At 32.5% G+C, this 25,092-nt stretch overlaps 3 protein-coding genes and 2 non-coding genes across 7 annotated transcripts; 3 read left to right on the forward strand and 2 right to left on the reverse strand.

Moving 5' to 3' along the window:
- Positions 1 to 3,437: 3,437 nt before the first annotated feature.
- Positions 3,438 to 3,511, forward strand: TRNAN-GUU (transfer RNA asparagine (anticodon GUU)). The gene has a single exon. It is a non-coding gene; the product is annotated as a tRNA-Asn (tRNA).
- A 972-nt stretch (positions 3,512 to 4,483) lies between these two features.
- On the forward strand, positions 4,484 to 7,023 carry LOC125873046 (40S ribosomal protein S7-1-like). Of its 3 annotated transcripts, none has more exons than XM_049553899.1 (6): positions 4,484 to 4,582; positions 5,063 to 5,147; positions 5,246 to 5,319; positions 5,432 to 5,555; positions 6,291 to 6,473; positions 6,728 to 7,023. In XM_049553899.1, the coding sequence occupies exons 2-6, from the start codon at positions 5,073 to 5,075 to the stop codon at positions 6,845 to 6,847; spliced, it is 576 nt and encodes a 191-aa protein (XP_049409856.1). In that variant the 5' UTR covers positions 4,484 to 4,582; positions 5,063 to 5,072; the 3' UTR covers positions 6,848 to 7,023. The 3 variants fall into 3 exon arrangements, with proteins under 3 accessions (XP_049409856.1, XP_049409854.1, XP_049409855.1); XM_049553897.1 differs by having other exon boundaries at positions 4,490 to 4,582; positions 5,056 to 5,147; XM_049553898.1 differs by having other exon boundaries at positions 4,513 to 4,582; positions 5,035 to 5,147.
- Positions 7,024 to 8,301: 1,278 nt separating this feature from the next.
- LOC125874510 (protein NPG1) lies at positions 8,302 to 15,210 on the reverse strand. Its single transcript, XM_049555410.1, has 6 exons — positions 15,037 to 15,210; positions 14,497 to 14,694; positions 13,472 to 13,727; positions 12,163 to 13,373; positions 10,690 to 10,837; positions 8,302 to 8,858 (listed from the first exon to the last, which is right to left on the reverse strand). Exons 2-6 carry the CDS (start codon positions 14,668 to 14,670, stop codon positions 8,539 to 8,541), a joined length of 2,109 nt encoding a protein of 702 aa, XP_049411367.1. The 5' UTR covers positions 14,671 to 14,694; positions 15,037 to 15,210; the 3' UTR covers positions 8,302 to 8,538.
- Positions 15,211 to 19,447: 4,237 nt separating this feature from the next.
- On the reverse strand, positions 19,448 to 20,070 carry LOC125874024 (non-specific lipid-transfer protein 2-like). The gene has a single exon (XM_049554831.1). The coding sequence runs from the start codon at positions 19,996 to 19,998 to the stop codon at positions 19,714 to 19,716; it is 285 nt and encodes a 94-aa protein (XP_049410788.1). The 5' UTR covers positions 19,999 to 20,070; the 3' UTR covers positions 19,448 to 19,713.
- A 3,519-nt stretch (positions 20,071 to 23,589) lies between these two features.
- On the forward strand, positions 23,590 to 23,670 carry TRNAL-CAG (transfer RNA leucine (anticodon CAG)). The gene has a single exon. It is a non-coding gene; the product is annotated as a tRNA-Leu (tRNA).
- The last annotated feature ends 1,422 nt before the right edge of the window (positions 23,671 to 25,092 follow it).

The raw sequence follows: 25,092 nt of genomic DNA on the forward strand, positions 1-25,092 counted from the left end.
CAACCTCAAAACCCCACCCGGTCTCCGATCGGAAACAGCCAACAATACCTCATTTCCAGCGAAACCAGACCAGACCCACAACCACCTGAAACACCACCTAACCATACAAACAACAACACAACCACCTGAAACGCCACCAAACCATACAAACAACAACACAACCAGCTGCCACCAAATCCAAACGCCCCTTCGCCGTTTCCGATGAACTCGGGAGAAGCCCACAGTCATGAACCAGATTTCAACAAGACCACGAGCTCCGGCGAAACAACAACCAACAAAATGAGACCAACAACTCTATTTCCGGCGAGGTTCGCTATTCGGTTTACTGTTTCTTTCTTTATTTTTTATTATCATTTTCTATTAAGATTATCTTTATGATTCGTGGGTGATTTTTTTAAGACAATTGCTTTCCCTCTCATTTATTTAGCTTTATTATATTATCGTATCTTTATAGTAGAGTTATTTGGTATGAGTATTTTTTTTATCCGGTGATCAAGTTGATTATCCAATAAATCTATTATTAAGTTCATTTAGCTCTAGTGTTATTTAATTTTCACATCTAATTCATGATAAACTCTTTGTTTTTGTTTGTTGATTTAATGTTATTCTAAATTATGATTAATACTTATAACTGCCCTAGTTTGTTTTTTTTAGCATTATTGTCATTTGATATTTTAATTCCTAAATTTGTTATATACTTGTTTGGTTGATTTGATTTTGTTCATAATGTTAGGGCGTTTTTCTGCTTGGATTTATCTCCTCCAAGAGATTTTATCAAGTATTTTAACTACGTGTTTGTTGGTTTGTTGTTGGCTTATTTTTATTTCATGTTTGGATTGTTGATTTGGTTAGATATAAGAATATGAATGAATTATGTTGTTAGGTGGTCATCATTTGGTCACTGACCACGTTATTGTATATCACTATTAGCTCTGTGTTACTTTGTGTTTGAAAAGAAAAATGTTACTATGTGAAAATTAGCCAATGAAAAAAACTCTCCGTTGATTTTTGAGGCCTTCACATGTTAAAAGACGGAAATTTAGTTTATGTTTATATTTTATTTGTTAAAATTGGCCGATGAAGAAATTATCGTCGATTTCCAAGGCCTCCCATGTTAATAAGACGAATTTTTATTTTTAAGTTATTATTTGATTCATTTATTTTATTTTATTCATATATATTTACTAAGTGTCTTTACAGGTACCCGGAGTCGCTTCTCAATGAAGCCATTCGAATAAAGTTATTATTTGATTCAATTATTATGTATATTGTTAACGATAGGCAAACATTAGGTCCTTTCTCATACTATTTGTTTACTTTATTGCTTGTGTATATTGCATGTTTATTATAGTTGTATATTGTTTTTTATCTCCTCCTCAATTTGAAAAAAATGAATTCAGTCGGGATCCACAGTTGTGGATTTCGAAGGATGTCTAACACCTTCCCTTCGAAATAACTTGAAAACCCCTTACCTAGAATCTTGGTTTCGTAGATCACTTAATGGTTTCCTAGTTTTTCCTAAAATTAGGTAGCGACTCCTTTAAAATTCGTTTATTCTTAAAATTCTTTTAACATTAAATTAATTGATTATTTTTCGAGTCACCGCGACGTTTCGCCCTATTCAAATAAGAGTATGAATGTAAACATCCATCACCTAATTAAAGAGAAAAGTTACATAATAATAAATTTAAAAAATGAAAATAATATCAAGCGAAATGGAAAAAAAAAACATAAAGATAATATACTTGTTAATTTACATAAGAACTTCATAGCCCTTTGCAAACTTTGAGTGAAATAGATACAAAAACTTTTTCATCACTTGATTGACATATTTGATTCCTCCAAATGTATTACTACCATTCTGATTTTCCTACTCAAATAATCATTTTTCTTAACTTATTTTTTATATACATATATAGGTTGTTTGTAACTTTTTTATTTCATTTAATTATTATTTATTACAGAGATGTTTAATGCATAGTAAGACGTGACAGACCAGTTATCAACTTTTGGGCTTCTTCCATTTAGGTAAAGGGTGGTTATGGTTCTCCTTTATTTTATTTTATTTTGATAATAAGAAGATGAAAAAAAAAATAGTAAGAAAAGAATCAACATAATAAACACTTCCATGAGCAGCAATCACCATTCAATTGTCTTAATATAATTTTTTAAGAATCAAAGTATCAACACAATAAACACTAAAAACATGACAACTTAAAATGTCAATGTGTGCATTTTAACAAAAGCTTATAATATCTCTATTTATAGGATTACAATATAATCCAGAATACCAAATAATATCATTAATATGACTGTTAATTATTTTAGAGGTTATCATAATAAAAAAGTTATGGGAGTAATAAAAATAAAGACCATTAAGTTTAACGTTTAAAAAAACTTAAAACGACTTAGCAATTTGACACTGAGCTTTTGATATAAAATTTGCATTACTTAAAACTCTTGTCAATTTCTTACAATAAAATTCAAGTAATAAAAAATACGACTTGCATGTAAATAAAAAAGAAAAATAATTATACCTTTCCGCCAATACTCTTGTGGGACCTTGTTTAAATTTTCTCACTAAATTGCCAGATTGAACTTCGATCAGTTTATCAAATATCATGGAGAAGATGATATTTCCCAATCAAAAAAAGACACATGCTAGAAAACAATTAAATTTCATATAAGTAAAAAAGCTGAAAGCAATATATAAGCTATAAAATGCTATTTTATTAAGTTACAATAAAATTTGTGATTCTTGGTAAAAAAGATGAGCAAGTTTCGCCTAGTTAATCCCTAAGCTCAACTATACATATAAATTTGATCATTTCATTTGTATCAAAAATTTCTAATTCCTCTATTTATAGGACATAATATGAAATACCAAAAGATATCATCAATATGACTCTGTGAATATGAATTAAGAGTACTTATGATTATCAAAAGTCATGGGAGTAATGGAAATAAAGACAATTAAGTTTTTATATTAAATAATATGAATAAGTGGAGTAGTAATTGACACATTCATTTTTGTACAATAATAATTATAAAATAAAAAATAAAAAAAATGAGAAAAAAGATAAATAGAATCCTTGGACAAAGAGAGGTACCACATCACTTTTCTTTTATATAGCTTTATAATATATATAGATTGGAAATTGAGATATGCGCACAAAATGCAGGCTAGACAAGTAATACACTCACACCAACCCAATCGTGAAAAAATATTGCGACTATTAGTGCAAGTGGTAAGAAATATTGATCTCGAGTCAAGTTGAAGCTGTCATTTTTATTTTCATAACAGGAATAAGTAGTACACACCACAAAACCAAGCAATTTGCCCCTCATCAAAGGAAAGCATAAGCAAAATAGAAACCTTTGTAACTAATGGCTTAATAAACTACAAGTAATTCTTTCCTCATTATGATAACGCCAATGCTGGAATAGCTCAGTTGGTTAGAGCGTGTGGCTGTTAACCACAAGGTCGGAGGTTCAACCCCTCCTTCTAGCGTTTAAATTTTCCTTTTTTCTCGTAGTCACATATGTATCATTTCTTCTACTATTTTTTTTTCTCTATTTGATTTAAGGTGAATATTTCAAAATTTCAATATATTAGTTGCTTGTTATATAAGATTTCTTGAACTCAATAGATATGCACAATGGTACATAATATATAATTTAATGCAAATATCGAGTGAAAAAAAATATATTCTTGACATGATTTTTAATGATACATTTAGATTACCAATGATATCAAATCGTCTAAATTTACAAGTTACAATGGGGAAAATTGGATCAACCAAGAACACGTTATGCAAGACATGACTGAAAATTACAAAATATTCAACAGTAATGCTAAGTCGCATTAGAATTAATTAATCACTTCAAACATGCCCGCATGATTGAAGTTGAAATTCACAAGTTAAACTTTTAAACTTCATATATCCGAATATGACGTTTTGCTTGTCAAAGTCAATTCAACTCTAGACATAACATAAGTGTCTAAAATTAACATAACTTTAACGATAGATTTAGAGATAATTGATGATAAGAAATTGCTTTATGGTTGACAATCATTGATTAAAATGCGTACTTCTTGTAATTGTCGTTGTCTTGTGTGAATTAGACACAATGTTAATTTTGTTTAAAAATTGAATATTCTCTTAAATTATTCTATTTCAAAAAAAGTATGCATTCCAAACCTTCATTACTTAAAATGGTTCCAATTTTTGTTGAAAATTAATCCTGCCAATAAAACTAATCATCTCTTCACATACATTACACTTCTATCAGTTCCACTCATCACCCTTGACAATTGTTAAAACAGTGACTAAAATTTAAATGATGATATTAAAACTTTTAACATATGTAAAACTGGCTATTCATGCAAATTGTAACCATTTCACAAGTTCTTAAACCCAATGGGCCGTTATTCAATCAACTAAATCCAGCCCATTATAAAATGTACAACTGCCTCATCTTTTATACTCCTCAAAACCCTAAAGCTTTTCTTCTTACTTCCGCAAACAAAGCTTTTGGCTCTCACACAAACACCAGCTCTGTAGTTGCCTCTCACTAGCAGGTACTTTCTTCTCTTCAGGTTTTACGCCAAAATTCAATCTTTTAGCATTATTTCTCTTAGCTTGAAGAAAATGATTAGTTCTATTTCTTTAGCTTTGTGTTATTGATTATTTGTAAAAGCATGAAATAGATGAAATTAAGGGAGGTTTTTTTGTTGATTTCGAAGAAAGATGACGTTTTTCCTCAACCCCTTTTGAGATTATCGATTGGGTTGATTTTTTTTTTTAATGGAAAGACCATTGTGTTGATATTAAATGTGGTTGAAATGAGGATTTATATAGCTGGACCAATTTATTTGGAATTGAGACGTAGATTATGAATGATTGATATACCGTTTTATAGTAGAACTAAGAAAAAAATATTTGCTGTGTTGAGTTGTATATTCAGAAAAAGTGAATCTTTGCTTATTTGGACCGTCTTTTGCTGACGCTATTTATTTGGACTTGTCCTTAGTTTCTGTTTTGATTGGTTCAGTGAACAGATCTGTGAAGATGTACACGTCGAAGCAAAAGATTCACAAAGATAAAGATGCTGAACCTTCTGAGTTTGAAGTGTCTGTTGCACAGGTTATGTTTTGTTCTTACTTGATGGCATTTGTTATTTAAAACCTGAATAGTTCATTGGATAAATGTTTAAAGGAAGGCATTAAATTGTTTCTGAACAGGCTTTCTTTGATTTGGAAAACACCAACCAAGAGCTGAAAAGTGAATTGAAGGACCTATACATCAATTCAGCAACGTATGTGTGCTGTATTCTATGTTTTACTGTATTTAATGGCTTCGATTCTGTATTGTAGGTAGTATGTGTTTCGCACATTGTAATAACTACCTCTGTGTCATGGCTATTGCAGTCAAATTGATGTGTCAGGAAACAGGAAGGCTGTTGTTATCCATGTTCCCTACAGACTGAGGAAAGCTTTCCGCAAGGTTCATGTTCGCCTTGTTAGGGAGTTGGAGAAGAAATTCAGTGGCAAGGTAGCTATTACATTGTTTCTGTAATTTGTCTTTAACATTGCCTTAGAGAATTTCCGAAGAATTTGGTATCGATCATTTAATCTGAAATGCATACTATATTAGTTCATCCATGGTTATTGAAGTTTGTGGTGTTCTCTAATAGAATCATTCTTCATAATTCTCATTATTAGTTTAAGAATTGATTCCTTCAAGGCGCTGCACTTTTGGTTTCTACAATGTTTTCCTGAGTTGTAATTTGGCTAATTGAGATTACCTTTTGGTATTGGTATTTTGGAATTCACATACTTTGGTTTAGTCCTATAGTGGTATTGACATATTTTTCTATTTCTTGCTTCCCCTCCTTTTTTGAATTATATCTGTGGTGCTATTCTGATAATAGCATCATAATTTTCTAAATAGTCTTAATGGAGCCCAACCTTCCTAATCGTATTCAGCTGGTCATGTAATCATGGCAAAAATATTCCAGGCCTTGTTCATATTTACTGTATATTATTTGCATTGCTTGTAGGCCCCAATTACCTGTTCAATGTTTTAATATGTAGTACTTAATAGAGTAAATATTTGATTAGATGGCCTCCCCTTTGTTAGGAAAACAATGAGGGCAAATGTTTCCTATTCTGAAGCTTTAAATGTTACATTGTATTTGCATTAATTTGTTGGGGTAACTATTCTTGTTTTGTTTTACCATGTAGTGTGGGGACTTCCTTGCCTTTGATTAAATTTTGATTTTTGTAGGATGTGATCTTTATTGCCACCAGGAGGATAGTGAGACCTCCTAAGAGAGGTTCAGCTGCTCAACGACCCCGCACCAGAACTCTTACATCTGTTCATGATGCCATATTGGAGGACTTGGTTGTCCCTGCGGAGATTGTTGGGAAGCGTACTAGGTATCGCGTTGATGGCTCCAAGATAATGAAGGTAACGTTGTGATGCACCATAGTTCTCTGTATCTTCCTGCTTAAATGTTTACTGCTGCAATCAAGTGGAATAGTCTTTAGGGTGAAATAATAGTACTGCTTGTACATTTTTCACAAATGTCAGAACTAATAACTGTGTGGATTTCTTTATTATATCATTTTAAAGTGAGAACTTGTGTTATCTTTACCTTTAAAAGTGCAGCAAGCTCTATTCTTGTTTTCCTGACTTGTTTCTTATTTCTTTTTTGGGTATAGGTGTACTTGGACCCCAAGGAACGAAACAACACAGAGTATAAGTTGGAGACCTTTTCAGCAGTTTACAGAAAGCTTTCAGGCAAAGATGTGGTGTTTGAGTACCCCATCACTGAGGCTTAAGTTAATGTAATGCATGTCCTCGTCTATTTGATGTGAAACTACACATTAGCGGTTCCTCCTTTGAAATTTTGGCAGTTACATTTTGTTTTAGAATGCAGGGAACTGTGTGAAATTCCTATCAATTTTAAGTTAAAACCATGTTGCTATGTCATAGATTTCGAGTTTGTTTATTGAAACTTGGTTTCATTTTCTCTCTCTCTTTCGCTCCCTCCCCCTCCTCTATTTAGGTAACTGTCAATGTCTATTTGGTGTTTGCTTTTGAGATGTCTGCACAAGATTGATTTATCAACCCATTCTGGTTATTTGTTACCAAAAAGATCATCAAACTTGTGTTCCTGGTGAAAGTTTTTTGTCTGATTACTGATTGCAAGATCAGCAAAGGCAGAACAAAAGATATTGTTAGTTGTGTTGTTCGCACTATATACTGGTATCCCTTGTGATAAATATATTCCAGCCCCTGTCAAAAGGATGCCTACTTGGTTTACAGTCCACTATAATGCCTATTGTATGCAACCCATTTACCATGTTCACAAGGTAGGGGTAAGGTTGCATTATTCCTAGACCCATCTTGTGAGATTGTATTGGTAATGTTGGTTTTCTTGTTCAGGAACAAACAACTATTACTTTCCAGATGTCCTTAAGTGAATCAATCAAACAATTTTTGAAGGTTGAACACACATGAAGGTTCAACTTTATCATAGTACTATCTCCTGAGTATGCCTCTCTGAGTTTCCTTTTCTACTTTTGTCTTCCTCTTAAGGAACAGTGCCATCAGAAATTGGTTAATACATATTCTCTTCTTCTCAAATTACATTGTACTCTATTGAGAATTTGAGATACCCTATCATGGAACGATTCCAGTTTTGTTTTCTGCTAAATCAAATGACCTTAGTTCTTGACGATTCCTCGACTAGAATAGCAATATATCAAACGAAAATTTAGTTTCTTTTGTGCAGAGTGCGGAGGGAATGACAGGACTTAAGGATGGATGCAAACAATTGTGAAATATGCAATTGGTGTAGGAAATGGATTTTGATTAAAATGTACATCATACAAGAAACAATAAGTCAATCCAGTAAGTTTTACAGTTTTGAGCACAACGCTTAAAGTACTCCATTACAATGCAACTTTAAGTAACATAAATCTGCTTAGTTGACTGGGAAACCCACTATATGGACAATTGTTGATAAATGGTTTCAGCAGAATCATGTACACAGAGGAAAGTTCAACCATAGAGGACTGAATTGTTAACCTCAACGACGACCCTGAAAAGGTTGAATTCCTGTAGGGGGGGGGGGNNAGCAGATCCAGATTATTTTTAGTAGCTCTCTAACACCTTCAACCCTGAAAAGGTTGAATTCCTGTAGGGGGGGGGGGGGGGGGGGGGGGCGTGGCTGTGTAAATACAGTTTTCACTAGAGCAAGAATGTGCCTAAAATGAAACTGTTAAGACCTTTGTTGATGCATATGAATGATCACATCCCAATTGGACAAATTGTTCTATTTCCCATGAAAGTGAAAATGAAGGTATATAGTACAATTAATCTACAATTCTTAAAACACTGAACAAGAAAATATTCCAAAAAAACCTACCAAATAAGTCATCTAAGCATAATTTTGGACATTGTGCCCAAATCCTGTATAAATAAAGAATAAAAGAATAAGATTTGACTTGTAGATGGCTGGAAAACTTCAAAGGATGGAACTAAACTTTTCGATGGGATCGGACTCTTCAAGCATGGAAGCTGCCTGGAAACAATCAGCAGCATCAGCTACCCGTCCATCGTCTCTATGAACCAATCCCAAGTGGTACCAAGCTACACGATTGGTAGGTTCAATCCTCAATGCATCTGAGAGTAATGCTTTTGCCAATGGCAACATCCCCGGGTTCATTTTAGTCAATAAAGAACCAAGCAAGATCTTACACTGCACATGATTAGGCTCTACTAATAGTGCATTAATATAAGCAGACAACGCTTTGTCATTTTCTCCCTGTCTTTCAAACATCATTCCTGAAACAGATTGACATAGAAAAATCAGCAGAAGTAATATCCTACTTATCTTATTCTCTCCCATTAAGAAGGAAGCTCTTAGGTTTCAATGACAAAAACTATTGTACATGCAAGCAGCGCTATCACACCTCTTATGTAGGTAATTTTTTATCAGTACTAGACTACTGGTCCAATAGTTACAATCTATCCACCATAACCACAATACAGAGGAATTTGTTTGGCGAAATTAGCTCTCTTTTAAATGTCAGCTCTTTGCTGACAATGACGTCTGAAAACCAGAAAAATTGTCATCATTTTCCTAGAAATGAGAAACACAACTACAAGTAAGCTAAAAAGTCTATTAAAAACAAAAGTTTCTTCACCCTCCTTGTTTTCAAACTTCAGTTCCAGCGGATTCTTACTCTTTGCAAAACTTTGATGGCACAATGGAATATGGATGCCATACACCAGGTTCAGTCTTTAAAAGAAAACTAATTAAGATTTTGCTTATAGCAACATTTACTCAAATTTTCAGCAACTTCATTGATACCATAGTTTGTGAAGTTCTACACCCTTTCCCAAGAAAGAAGAATCAACACAACTATATATAACAACTGTCTAAATTCCAAAATAGTGGGGTCGGTTAACTGAATTCTCAATATTTATCTCATTCCAATACTATAAAAGGTTTGCTAAGTAGAGATTCTCTACATTTTTGTGGACATATTAAATCTTTAAACAAACTAAAAAGACTTCTTATAAATACCGGTTTTGTTAATAGCTTGGTAAAGGCCCTTTGTGCACTTCAACTCGATAATTGTTGCTTTAGTACAGGCGTCAAGACGGTAACGCAAGTGCACCTTCACCAATACTTTCTGTCTTTAAGGAAGAAACAACATATCTTTTGTCAATTGTTGTTTGTGTCTATAGTTAATTTTTCTTGCATTACATTTCCATTTTTTAATTTATTCTTCATTGGCGGTTTTCTTTGCTAAAGCCCACACTTTAATTAAGCTTTGCACTTTCTTTGGGTTTTTAAATTTTGACTACTTTGGTAAATAACAGACCTAGTGTAAGTGTACAAACACGACTAAGCCTTAATCCTATTTACTAGTTAGTTGGTATCAACCTATATGAATCTTTGCTTCCCAAAAAAGGCAGAAGAACTAAATGTAAAAGTACCTATAATCTTTCCTGTGTTTCAAACCCTTAAGATTTTATATCTCTTTGGAACTCTTGTATTAGGATCAAGTGTGCATCAAAACTAGTAATTCAGAAAATTCCAGATACCAGCTACAAAAACATTGATGGGACGCAGATGCTAAAGGAGGAGGAAGACAAACATGCTCGAACTTCACAAGGTACAAAGTAGAGAAGCACCATGCACTATCTGAACCCTCCTGCTATTACTACTACTATAACTAAAAATACAATTATATAAATATTTACACTACTTTCCATGACTAAATAAGGAATCTAATGTTATGTAGATCTCTGTATCTCACAAGAAACATAGTCTTAAAAACATATGGAAGTCTGAAGTTCCCAGTCTAACAGGTTATCTCCCAGATCATATAAGGTGCAAAGAAAGAAAAAGCTACATTTTAATTCAAATGTATACGAGCAATTCTATACTTTATCTGAACCCACCAAAGATGAGCAGATTTGCATTGATGAGGTAATTTTCCAAGTCCTGTAAACAACCACTGTTTTCAGTCTTTAGTTGCAACTCACCTACTCTTACTTACTCTAAATTTAATATCGAGTAAAGAAAACAAGGGAAGAAAGTCAATAATTTTTTTTAAAAAACAAAAGTTGGATCAGTCATTGTGAGTTAAGTTAATAATCTTGCCTTCTGTATACAAAGTGTCTGCTGAGTACTCGATAAGACCTCTAGCTTTCTCCAAACATGTCTCTGCATCCTTAAAATGTGAAAGGCTAGAGTACAAGTCTGCCAGTCCATGCCAAACTTCATATTCATTTACCTTATCTTCCTCCACCTGTAATAGACAAATACAAAAAGAAAATAATTCAATGAAGTCAGAACTAGAAGCATTGTATGAATGGCAAAGCATATTCTGTTGTTTCACGATTGAAGCTAAAAAGTTTTCAGTGGTAAGGCACCAAAGTGGGTTACAGAATTACGACAGGCAAACATAAACGGGTTTTATACTGGAATATGTATTTTTCTCTTCATTTGTAAGACCATTAGAATAAATATTAGAAAGGAATCTGCACATATTCAATCTCATTTTTTGATAACATAAGGAAATCATGATGGAACTGAAATTAAGTGTACTGAAATACATAGTATCTATAAAGCAAGGAATTGGGCAGACGAGCCCATTCATTCTTTCATACATTAGTTCCATTCACCCCTCCTTTTTCCCTTTCCACCACTCATTACAAAAAAATCACTCAAAAGTCTCAAACCACAGTACCAACATGCACCTTAATAGACCCAAATACAACGACCTTTTTACTGCAGACATGAACATCAAAGTCATAATTTACAAATGTTCAACCAATTTAATGGTAAATGGTAACACTCATCTATCTGTAGCATGTTAATCTAACAAGAGACGGTGGATTCTAGTGTGTAATGATGTTGGATCGCAAAAAAACAATTAGTCTTTACGCCAAGAAAAGCTAAAGGATGTTCATGAGAAAATCATGTCATGGTGGAAAAGATCATAGTGGATACGATGACAACCATTAGACAAGTTTAGCATTGGAAGATGGTCTCAGTACTGGTTTTTCATGGATTTTAACCCTCTGTTAATGGTTCTGATGATGTCTGCTAAGGTGGCTGAAACTGGAATATGACTTACGAGCCAGTGTTGTTGGTAACTGTGGTCATTAATGACTTTTCAAGGTTGTCATACTGATGAAACACTTCTAGTGCCGAGTGAAAGTAATCCCAATGGAGAAACCAGTAGTGGGTGGCAGCTAGTGGTCACATATGGCATAGAAGGGAGGAGACAATCTTTGGTTTGAAAAGATTTTATTGATTTGGTGATAACTTTTTTTTGTATGACAGAATTGTGCTGCTTCTGGGTTCTGGCTAACAAGAAAGTCAGGACCAAGTAAATGCTTTAATGAGTTCTTTAATTTTGGGGAGACTGGAGGAGTGGAGGTGGAGTCAAGAATTGGTTTTGAAGTTGAAGCTATTGAATTCACAATCGGAATCTCATTGAGAAGTGGTTACTTCTATCCCAGTTCTCAGTTCCAAAGCAGACAACTAGGGGCACAAAGAGGTGGGAAGTGAAAAGGAAAATCTAAGACACATATGTTTCCACTAAAGTAACTAGATATACAATCTAACCTGAGGCGCATTTCTGAATGGTCCAAAAGATTTTCTTTGAGCTTGAACCAATGAAAGGAGATGACGATAAGGTTCAACAGCGTCGATGTACCGTGACTGGGATGTTTTAAGCTTAGCTTTCATTCTTAGCAAAGGTCCTTGATCCCACTTTGTAGTCTCATCAAAAGCCGCATCAGTAACTACTTCAGCCTCCGAATAGCGATGTTGAGCAGAAAGAACTAAAGCAAGCAGTCTCCAACCTCTTAGAGTAGATCCTCCTGTTGCATCAACATACTTTCTCGCATATTGCAAAGCTGCATCCAGATTACGGTGCTCTGCATATTGAACGCCTAACTCAAACATCAAATCTGAATTTTCATGCTCTAAAGCCATTGCACCATCTAAAGATTTTAGAGCCTCAGATTGAAGTTGTGATCTCTCAAAGTCGGAGGTTGCAACTTTCGCCTGCTTGCCCAAACAAAGACCTAACATGCGGAGACCAACACCTTTCAAGTGTTCATTTGAACCCTCTGCATTAGTTATCGCCCTCTGTGCATACTTCACTCCCTCAGCTGCAAGAAAGACATCCTCAGAACAAATTTTAGAAGCCAACACCAATGAGAGAACGTCATCTGGCTCTTCATGTTTATGCAGAGACTTCCGCAGCAGACTTAAGGCATTTTTGTTCTGTCCAGCCGCAAAATAACAAAGTGCTAAAGATCGCCAACGATCAATCCGGTTAAGTACCCCTGGCATTACTTCTTCAAGTTGCTTAGCTAAAACAGAGGTTTGGCCGCATACAGACAGAGCAAATGTAAGGTGCTCTAAAACTGAAGGGTCCCATTTGATCTTACCAAGGTAAACTTTTCTCATCAGAATCATTAACAGCAGTATTGCTTCTTCTAAATTGTTCCTAGGTACATAAGAACCGTCAATTTGCACAGCTAAGCTTGGTGGGCAAACCTCAACCCCACTATAAAGCAGAAACACAGCAAAAGCTTTTTGAATCCTGGCACAGCAGTCATTATCGAGATTCCATTGGCTTAAGAGGGCACGACGATAGGCAGACATTGCTTCAGAATAGGAACCAGCTTGCTTCCATAGCTCTGGAAGGAGCTCAACAGCATGGCTCACAGTTTCTTGCAGCTTATTCTCCACCAGTACATCAGGTATGCCACTATCGAATATCTTCTCTACGGCATCAAGCACACTTAGACATTCACGAGCAGCATCTACAAATTCCCAATTAAAGAAACATCTGTAAATGATCAAATCAAAGAAATACCAAATTTTTCATTACTTTATAAAAACTATTGAAAGTGCCTTCTACCAGTCAGTTTCCCAAGCTTTTGCAGGGACTTCGCTTTCAAATATATGGCCTCAAGGACCAGACCAGCAGCATGCTGTGAGACACCTGGCACAGACTCAATGCTTTTAGTGCGGCCCTTTTTAGAAGGTTGTTTCTCAGTAACAGAAGGCTGCATCCTTTGTATGGCTGCTTGGAGATCAATACCATCAAACACCCTAAGAGCACCTTCCACATTTCCTCTTTGATATTCCAATCTTCCAAGAAGAGCTCGTGCTTCCTGCGATCAAAATTATAATCCATCAGCAAACACATACCTTCAGATGTTTAAGTTTATGTTGATGAAAATCAAGAGCGGAAGGGATAAACTGATAAAGGAAGAAGAAACAGACATTTAAAAACTATTACAACTTAAAGAGCTTTCAGGGAAATAAGATAAAATACATTCATTGACTAGTGTTCGAATTTACATGCAAATTAAACCAAAATCCAAAGTATAAACATACATAAAATCCTGTCAAAACAAAAGAAGGTTTACTCCACTTCCTTGGTTTCTTTTTCTAGACTAGAAACCAATACCAGTTCAGCTTATTCAATTGAAGTTTGTAAATCCTATAATACAGCATAGTTGTTGAACATAAACTTTCACCAGAAATATAAAAGCATCACTACAAGACAACAGATCAGAAAGCTCACAACTCACAGAAACTTTTAGTAATGCATTATGCCTATAATAGATGGAAATCATACAACATATGAGAACAGACAGGACCAGATATATGGGTATTTTCAAGAATCTGTCATTTGAAGCCAAAGGATTAAAGTGATAGAATCTCAAACTCATCATCAATGGATTCCTTCAAGTATTTAAGCCACCAAAAAAAGAATTCTGCCGGCAATCATGAATTTAATAAAAGAGAGCATTCTATCCTAACTTTTACTTCTTTACTTATCACTATGAGTTTGTATAAGCTCTAAGCTTCATAGCTGCATAAATGAAAATTCAATAGGAATGCAAAGAACAAACATAAACTTTGGCAACCACTCACCTCAAAATTGAGGGACAAACCTTCACGCAATGCAGATTCAGCCTCTTGAATGTTTCCCTCATCAAGCTTTGCTTCAACAACATTTGTTTGCATGCAAATCCCATTTGCACAAACTTGCCTAACTGATCGATCAGCATCAGCCTGCCCTAATTCTGGTGATTCATTTCCAGACATCTCTGGCCCCACTTTCTATGCTCACTACAATTTTTTTTAAAAGAAACACCATTAACCATTAAATTTGATCCCTTAGCTTCAATAGCATCAAGAAAATGGTTAATCCCTTTGCCCCATTTCATTCTTGATGTTAATATACACAACAAACTTCAAATTTACCAACCCATTAGGTGAAAAAGATTCAACATTATTAAAAAAAAACACTATATAATGGGGAAAAACCGTTTTTGAATCAGAATCCTAAGAATTTATATAATCAAACAGTAAGAGGCGCATAAAAAATGAATCTTGAAAATAAAAACAACTGAGAATTCATAACACAATATATAAGAATCAAGAATTCGAGAAAATGGGAATGGGTATTACCTCAAAATGTTGTTGATTTTAGTGGCAGATAAATGGTTAATTGTTTAAAACAACGAAATGGGTGAAAAATTTCTGGATCAAGAAAGAGAGAGAGAGAGAGAGAGGAGAAGAAGAATTTTGGTGACAGCGTTTTGACTTATTACTCGGAATATCCTATGAAAAGAAAAAACAACAACAAAACATGACAAGTACTTACGGTTCAGGTTTTATATTGCTCCATTTTGGGAATTTTAGAGTTACCGCCGGCGAGATTAATTTTGAAACTACTACTAGTATTTTTTATCCTCTAATTTTATGTATCATTTCATTTTATTTTTATTTTTATTTTTTATAATCCTGATGTTCGAGTAACTTACCTATCAAAATAATCTATCAAAGTTAAATATATAATAGATATTACATGTGTTTTATTTCTATTGAAATTTAAATTTGATACGTATATAGCCCTATTTTATTGATTACTAGACGATGTATATATTAATTTATATATGATTAAATAATAAATTAAGGTAAGATTAAAGTAGATGTAAAAAAAGATGCAGTTCTTAAGAATCAAATCTCGGATGTCATGGTACATTTTGAATGCCTTGGATCATTGAGCTAATATTTTGTATTTATTAATGGGATTTATGCATTTTCCCCCAATCACCATTGATGACGTATTACACACCATTACTCATCCAAAACTTACTATTTAGTAGCAGAGATGTGTAATAGGTCACCATATTAGTTTAAGCGTATAACTGACTTTTCGAAACAAGTTCGGAAGTGAATTTATGTCTTTTTCCTTTTAAATTTATGTTTACATAGACACAAAAAAATTTAAATAACATGTCATGATCTTTTTTTATTTTTGGTCATTTAATCTAAGATTCACTAACATAAAAACCTATTAAAGAAATACTCTTTACAAGAATTGCTTTTCATTTTTTAAGATTTGAAACTAAAATCTCTTGTTAGGCGTAGAGATTTCATTTATTCCACCGTAACACTTATTATTTTTGGCGAAATTTTTAGCAATTGTCCTTTTATGAAATAGTTATTTAGTAAATAATTATTTTTTTAAGAAAAAGAAAAAATCTCTTACCATTTGGCATTTAAGGACCTTTTTAGACATCTACTTAAAAATTTTCTTTAAGCAAACTGAATATTCTTATGGTAAGTTATTACAAATGGACAATAATATTTTATCAAATAAAATTGAGAAATATATAAGTAAACATAGAAGAGTGATAGACCCAAATATAAAACATAGTAATTCTTACTAAATTAAAGGTATATTTGTAAACCTTTTAAAAATAAGGATAAAATCTAAATAATAACCCAAAAAAGGGAAATGTGTGTAAGTCAACCTTACTTTTGTATTTGTACTACATAGAATAGGGAAGTATACATTTTATGTGAGGTCGAAAATATCAAAACATTTTATGTGAGATTAATGCATTGCCCTTATTACTTATTTATCACTACTATCTCTCCCAGTTGATCAAATCTAAAATACTCTGTAGTTTATTCCTTATAATAATAATAAAAATGTTAGAAAAAAACAATTGGGTAGTTCACTAGGCACATGCGGTTTGCTTCTAAATTTGTCCGAGCTGTTGATCAAGAAATTAAATATTCTTGTGTGCAGGGCGGAGCTCGGTGCAGTTCATGGTTCGGATGAATACAATAATTTTTCCATAAATTTTATATTTTTACTAGAAAAATTAAATAAATATATATGTATATTAAGTTATTAACTTGTAAATTTCTATCAAAATTGATTGATGACTCAGTGCCAGTTAGGGGTGTACATAGGTCGGTTTGGTTTGATTTTTCATTAAAAAAAAAAAACTAAACCAATTATGTCGATTTATTAAATCTAAAAACCAAATCAAACCATAAATTCGGTTATTTCGGTTTCGTCTTTAGTCGATTCTTTCGGGTTTTTTCCATTTTTTATAACTATACGGTGTTTGAAAAAGAGATCAAATATATTTTCACTTACATGTGTGATAAGCTAAACTTAAAAAATGTTAAATGAATAGAAATTTTTGAAAAGACGGTAAAATTCACAAGAGTACAAAATATTTTTTTTGAAATATCAACGTTCATTATGTTAAATTAATAAGATTAAAGGCTACATGCAAACTGAATACAAAACAAAATATTTTCTATGTAAATTGTTAACTTTGAATTTGAAAACCTATAACAATATAATTGTAACTTCAGATCTAAATACTAAATAAAATATTTACAAATTTTACAAGCCCAAATTTGAAATAAAATATATAAACATTGAAAACTATAAACTAACTAAAAGTATATTAACAAAGTAAATTATAAATAATATTTTTTATCTATAAATAAAATAAAATTATATATATAAATAAAATATTTACAAAATTTTCCAAGCCCAAATTTGAAATAAAATATATAAACATTGAAAACTATAAACTTACTAAAAATATATTAACAAAGTAGATTATAAATAATATTTTTTATCTATAAATAAAACAAAATTATATATATATTATGTCGGTTTGGTTTGGGTTCTGTTTGACTTTTTTTTCTTTTAATATCAAATCAAACAAAGAGTGGTCGGTTTTTTTTTCAACCGCCAAACCGGCCAACCAAACCAAACCACAAATCATTTTTTTTTCTATTTGATTTGATTTATCGATTCAGTTTGACTTTGTGATTTGACTTGTACACCTCTAGTGTCAGTGGTAAGAAATGAACCATGAAAATGCTTTCCTCTTATGCTTATGTGCCTATTTTATTTATTTATTTATTTATTATATTAAAAATAGATGTTCACATATATTGGTGTAATTTCATTTTATACAAATACCACCAAAAAGGCATCTGATGTTGTAACATAGCAATTTCATTTACCTCTCACCTACAGATTAATGTCAAAAATTAAAAGGCAGATTGATTTTAAATATTACATTCACTTTTCTTATTTAGTTGATCAACATTTCGTTCCAAGTTTGATTGATAATAAAGTAAAGGAGTAACCTTTATTGTAATTCTTATTATCAAGTTTGATTAATTCCAGTTTCTTTTTGGAAATTGTTTAGTGATAGTCATAGTCTTAATAAGATAATTAATATAAGTTGATACGATCATATTTCATTTCTAAATTTTAATTTTTACTTGTTCAGATCGGTTTGTATGTTGAAAATAAATTTTCATATCACTTTTACTTGTTAGTTTTTCAGTTGTCATGTGATACCAAAAAGAACAATATACTTTAATATATTTGTGATATATGCTACACTGCATTCATTTCATATGTGTCAGTCGTAAATTAAGTCACTGGGAATATTATAAGATAAACTCAACGTAACGTCACCACTCTTGTGAACATGTATGGCAACAATATTTATTTTTATTGTCTATATAAACAAGGGTGAGTAATGTCATTTTGTAAATTTAAGTGATTTCAATTCTTTTGGATCGAAGGGGTTTGTTTCTCATTCAAAAGGGGAGGGAAGTATTGTTTGTTTAACATCGTAAATCGCATATGAGGCTAAGGTTATAAATTTAAATAAAATTTAAGGAAAGATCTTTGATAAACACAATAATTATTTATACTAATGATTACTGACATATGTGACAATCATCATCGACCAATACTATTAGTTATAGTTCGTCCCAGTCTTCCACTTTTGAAGAATGTGTAAGTTACCGTTTTATAGTTGACACGTTATCAAATCATCTACTGAGTCCCCTTTGAAGGAACCTTTGAAAATTATTTAGATTAATTAATGTGTTACGTGTAAACCTTGATGTGTAGTTTTGAAGTTTATATTCGAGCATTTGGGCTTTGTGCATTTTACAAAGTATCAAGATGAGAGTTGCTTACCTGAATTAAGGGTCTTTCAGAAACAACTTGTCTATCTCCACGAGGTAGTAGTAAGTCTGCGTACATTCTACCCTTTTCAAACCTAACTTTGTGGGATTTCAATGGGTATGTTGTTGTATCTTTATTCGGAAGAATCGAGCATCAACCTAAATTAAAAGAGAAACAGGCCCAATGTAGTAAAGGTATAGTTGATTGACATACATATATGGCTCATTGTTTGCATATAAGATATTGATACCTGCAACTGACAATTTAACTACACATTTTAGCCCAAGAGGCCTTAATTTGAACAAGAATAGACTATTGGCAAGCAGAGATCAGAGAGATTTGTTGATCTGCACGCCGCCAGTCCCCTAATGTACATGGGTTTTAGGTATCTCAAAGTGCTCATATGTATAATTTGCAGAAAAAAAGTTGGAAGTCAAGTCCAATATGATGTGTTCCTAGTTTTTTTCAGTAGTATATATGTTACGTTTAATTTCTAACACGATGCCGATATTATAATTCTCATTGTCAATCCAATGATCGAATACTATATGAGTACTATTTAAAAAGTTTTTCAACTTAGTAATATTCAATACATCTGCATTCCAAGTAAATCGCAGCCAAGATTACAGGGACAAGATAAGATAAATACTAGTACTACTTTTAGTACTTTATTTATGTAAATAGTAGTAGAACACCTAGTATAAAACTTGTGCAAACAGAGTCAGTCACAGAGAGTACTAAAATTGGCAGAAAGTAGATAAAACAGATATAATGCTGATAGATAATTAATTCATGAAATATATATAGTATATGATCATTTTAGTGTTTTTTTTCTAACACCTGGGGTATGGAACGCCGCAAGAGCGAGCGACTTTCTTGGCACCAGGAGAGTTGACATACTTCTTAAGAGTTGGGTTCTTGAGGTATTGGCAAAGACAAGGCTTTTGTTGCTTAATCTTGCTGCAGCAGAGTTTAGATGGTGGTGATGAGGATCTGATAGCACCTAGGCAAGGGCTCAGCTGAACTGGGCTACATGTTGCAGCAAGTGAGATGTGTGATTCAGCAAGAAGCATCAGCACTAGCATTGTCACAAGCACAAGTTTTGATTCTCTCTTCATTCTCAAGTGTTTGCTTAGTAAATGAGAAAGAGTTCGTTGATGGAGCACATTTGGGATGAGTTGCAGTTGGTTTAGCATTGGCTCAATTTATAGAGGAGGTATTGGTATAACAACCACAACAACATACACAGTGTAATTCCACAAGTCGGGTCTGGAGAGGATGGTGTGTTAGTAGAGAGATTGTTTCTGAAAGATATTCGATCGACTCAATGGTATACGTTTGAGTATTTAAGAAAAAGCTTTGGTTGAAGTAGTTGAGCATGATGTTTAATTACCTCAAACTATATATGATTACTAAGATTATGGTGTCCCACCAAATCCAAAAACCAAAGTCACTGGTTCATTCTCAGCTTCAACCAACACACGCGTGCAACCATGGTGCTTCTCCAAATATTGCCCTGCTTATTACCTACTTTCTATCTATGCATATTCAAAAGGGCGGAGCTAGTATTTAAACTTTATGAGTTTTAAATTCTAAAATAGCGACATCAGGTAGTAACTGAATTTTGAAATTGATTGTTGCATATATAATAAAATAAATACAAGTATAGATCAAAAGCTATTGAATTCAATCATTTCAGAAGAGAAGACTAATCTCACACGAATGTTCAATTTACCGCTACAAATATTTACACCAAAAAAGACTGAATATTATGCCGTATTCTTACTGCTGGGGTGGAGCCAAACCGTATATGGGACGATTTTTGCGTCATACAGATTTACTAATAAATAATTTACTTTAAAAAGTATAATATATATAAGCCTTTTCTAATTATTGCAATTATTAAAAAATGCGCCACGCGCAACCTGCTTTCGGTTATGATAATTGCAATTATTAGTACACAATATTCTTGCATCAATGTTTCCATTAATTAATTAATTTCATAACATGTTATTGGTAATCTTTCACCATAAATTGAAGTGTTAAACAGTAGAAAATGAAAATTTCTATTTATTTCTTTACTTTCTCTCACATGGATTTAGTTCTACTCTGTGATTCAAAAATATTTGTCATATTTTACTTTTTAAAAATCAATCCAATTAATTCTCAAAGCTAAATACATTTAGCATATTTCTTAAAATAAAAGTTTAAACATTCAAAAACTATATAAAATTTAGATCAATAGGTAAAATTAATTTATCAACATAGAGATTAATTAACGATTGAAATCATTGATTCATTCTTCTCAGGTGTGATTTTCCAAGCATCAAAATCATTGCCATCATAGCAATGAGTCAAATTGAGTATATGATAATCCTACATCAACTTTTAAGTTACTATACCATGCTTCTATCAAACTTTATCATACTATAACAAAAATAACTTTTAGCATAATAAGTATATATATTACTCTAACAAAGAGTGCTAAAACATTTACCGCTATTAGTTAATTGTTATTGAATTCAATTTTGCTATTGACTTTAGAAACATTTATAAAGAGTGTTAATAATCGCTAAAATATATTTTTTGGACAGTATCAAGACAAGTGTGAACAACATCTTGGTGGTGGTGGCACAATATAATAAGGGCATTAGCCAAGTAAGAAAAACCCAACTTTTGTTACTTATACCAACCCACTATAGGAACCCTTGAGTGGTAGGCCTATGCCATCAAATGCCAATAGATTTGTCAACTAGGGAAAAGGTGCACCTCATACTTTTAACATCTCCAGGGGGAGATTCCACAGGATGTTTAATAACAAATTAAAGTTCAAGTAAATAATTATGTAATGAATTTTTATATTATCAATGAATTTTAACCTTCGTAATTGCCTAAATTAGTTCCATGTTGACGTCATATATCTTGACTTTAATCTGCTGATTTTTCTTATCTAATAGGGAAAACGGCACTTTTAATCCCTGTGTTAAGGCTATATTCTTATTTTAGTCCTTGTGCTATCTAACTTAGCACTATTAACCTTCAATTCTATCAAGTGAGTGATTTTAATCCTTAAACTACCAGATCCAAAAAAATCAACAGAAAGTTCACTGATAAAAGGGACAATTTGGGTATTTCATTTTAATTCTCTCTCTTTAAAGAACAAGCTCAAGTCTTCCCTGTCTCTATCTTGAAGAACAAGCTCATCGATCTGAGCACATTTTCAAAAAAACTAACTTGATAGGCATTGACCCTCACTCCCTCACACCGACGAACGATAGCTCATTTGAGCTACATCTGAACAAAACGCACCATATAGGCATAAGATTTCTCTCTTTGTTCGACGAACTTGAAGTCATCTAAGCTACATTTGGACAAAATTCACCTGGATCTACTGAAACATTAACAATGTATTTGTGATTCTTGGTATGTTGCTGCTCTTATTTATTTAACTCTCGTTGTCTCTTCTCGATTTTTCATAATTTTGAGCTAGGTTTTTCTATTCATAAATGAAGATTTTTTTTTATTGAAGCATGCTGTTCAATTATATTGCTGCAACTTTTGGCCATTTCTAAGTTACTAAAATAATTCAAAGAAAGTAAATTTATCATCCCTTTTTAATCCACTAAATGAATTGATCTCCCGATCACTACTTTCCATGTCCAAATGGCAAGATATATGTGTAGTTTTCAAAGCTATTTTTTCGTTTTAATCATTTGATTGAGACTTGCAGTTTAAAACAAGCCTTAAAAAATTATTACTAATGAATTTCATAATCTTACATTTGTGTAATTGACTGCCAAAGCATTGGCAGAGAGTGGATTTGAACCACTTGCAAGCAGATTTTTACAACATATCCAATTGAGCAAGAAAACATTTGCTTGTTACCTTTCTACAATAACTTTTTATTTGTCATCTGCCAAAGTGACTTTTTGCAGTGATCGTCCCTATCTTTTAGAGCTCCATCTGGATATATAGGAGGCTTGGAGCTACTATAAGGTAATTGATGGAGTGGATTGCAACCAACTTTTAGAATGCAATTCCATGGCACATCCACACCAAATAGATCGAGACTTCTTCGTTGTGTAGAACTAGGTTATGCAGGGAATTTTTTAAAAAGTTTTCTATCTCTCAAGCAATAACTTTTAAATACCCAAATTGCCCCTTTTAGCAGTGAACTCTCTGTTAATTTTTTGGATCTGTTAGTTGAGGGATTAAAATCACTCACTTGATATAATTGAAGGTTAATAGTGCTAAGGTAGATAACACAAGGACTAAAATAAGAATATAGCCTTAACACAGGGACTAAAAGTGCCGTTTCCTATCTAATAAATTCTAATATAAGAGAACTAAAAATGTTTTTCACTTCTAGTATATGGGTTTTAAGTAATCACCATAATCAATTTTGTATTTATATCATTTTGAATAAAGCTAGAATACGTCCAAATTTACCTTCTTTTTAACGGAATTAATTTGAAATTACTCCCCATTATATTTTCAGATTGCTAATATTTTTGTTATTAACATATCGTCTCGTATATATATTAACACTTAATTGTGGCAAAGCTTCAGCATGAAATAGGGAGATATCCACTCAGTCAAAATATTAGCATATTTCAAAAATCAAAATATTTAAGAAAAATAGATTTTTTTCATAAGAATCAATACATAAAAGCGTTTATATTATTATATGGTATAAATATAACAATAATGTCAAGATGGCCGAGTTGGTCTAAGGCGCCAGTTTCAGGTACTGGTCCGAAAGGGCATGGGTTCGAATCCCATTCTTGACAAATCATTTTTCCCCTATTAAAAATCCTTTATATATATATTTTCTAAACTTTATAACAAAATTGATCTACCAATATTCTTAAACTTTTTGATAATTAATTCCAACATAATAAAGTGACCGGATCTAATCAAATTCATATCAAATATAATACCAAAAGAAATTCAACCATTTCACCATCAAATTCAAATCTTTCCAATCATAATTTGTTCTAATTCATTATATTGCTACTTCAAAAAAAAATAAAAAATCAATGCAACAATAATTTAAGGTATTCATATCAATAAGACAACAATTTTTTTTCATCAAAAATATCAACATTCAATTCTTGAACATAAGCAATTTCTTGATCTTCTTCTTGCTATGACGACGACGTGCAAGCTTATTCGGAGAATCGATTATATCCATGTCTGAAACAGAAGAGTATTCTGGCAGAATTTTCTTCCCCGATCCACAACGACAAACTTCACATTTGACATGCTTCACAATCTTGTATGGTGTCTTAACACAATAACAAAAGATAGACAATGGACAACACACACATAATAAGCATAATGTACACGTAAACTCCGCCGCGTCATTGCAGCCGCAGCTGGTGGCTGATGCTGGTTCACTATGCCTAGGATTTGACATATATTGGATTTGGCAAAACAAGTTCGTGCTAGCTCTTCTAATCATCTGGTATATTAACAAATAGGCATAATACATAAATGTGCCCTTTAACTTGACCGCATTTTATATTTATGCCCTCCAATTTTGGATGTGGACAAGTAGACACTTAAACTTGTATAAAGTTGAACAAATAAACACACACGTCCTACGTGGCATCCTACATGACAATTTGTGTCCTGCCACATAGGACTCATGTGTCTCTTTGTTCAACTTTATTCAAGTTTAAGTGTCTACTTGTGCACACCCAAAGTTGGAGGACATAAATATAAAAAAAAAAAAAACATTTTTCAGTACTATAGTCGCTTAAGAAAGAAGCTTGGAATATATGTTGATTCCCTCCGGGTCTGGGCGATACATTCGAAGACTTTATCCAACTCAGTCAGATATAGCCATATAGGTAAATATAAAAAAATATGATTTATAGTATTTTCATGCTTTTATTAAATAAATGAGTGTGTATATATATTCTGATGCATATCTAGTGAATTAACATATATACATCAAATTATACATGACATTTAGTTATAGATATACATTTGTATATATTCACTATGAAGGACTAGACAAACTTTTAGATATACGTATTTTGAAGAGTCGTTGTCGATGAAAGTTATGTATACAAATGATAAGAATATATACAGTGTAGCACATACATACAGTAATCCAACTCTAAATACATATACATGTTACAAATACAGGACATTATATTTCTTTATACACCCAACAATTTTTTAGTTTAACTAAATGTGTCTGA

The sequence above is a fragment of the Solanum stenotomum genome, chromosome 8, assembly GCF_019186545.1.
Source record: "Solanum stenotomum isolate F172 chromosome 8, ASM1918654v1, whole genome shotgun sequence".
In the NCBI taxonomy this organism is placed as follows: Eukaryota; Viridiplantae; Streptophyta; class Magnoliopsida; order Solanales; family Solanaceae; genus Solanum; species Solanum stenotomum.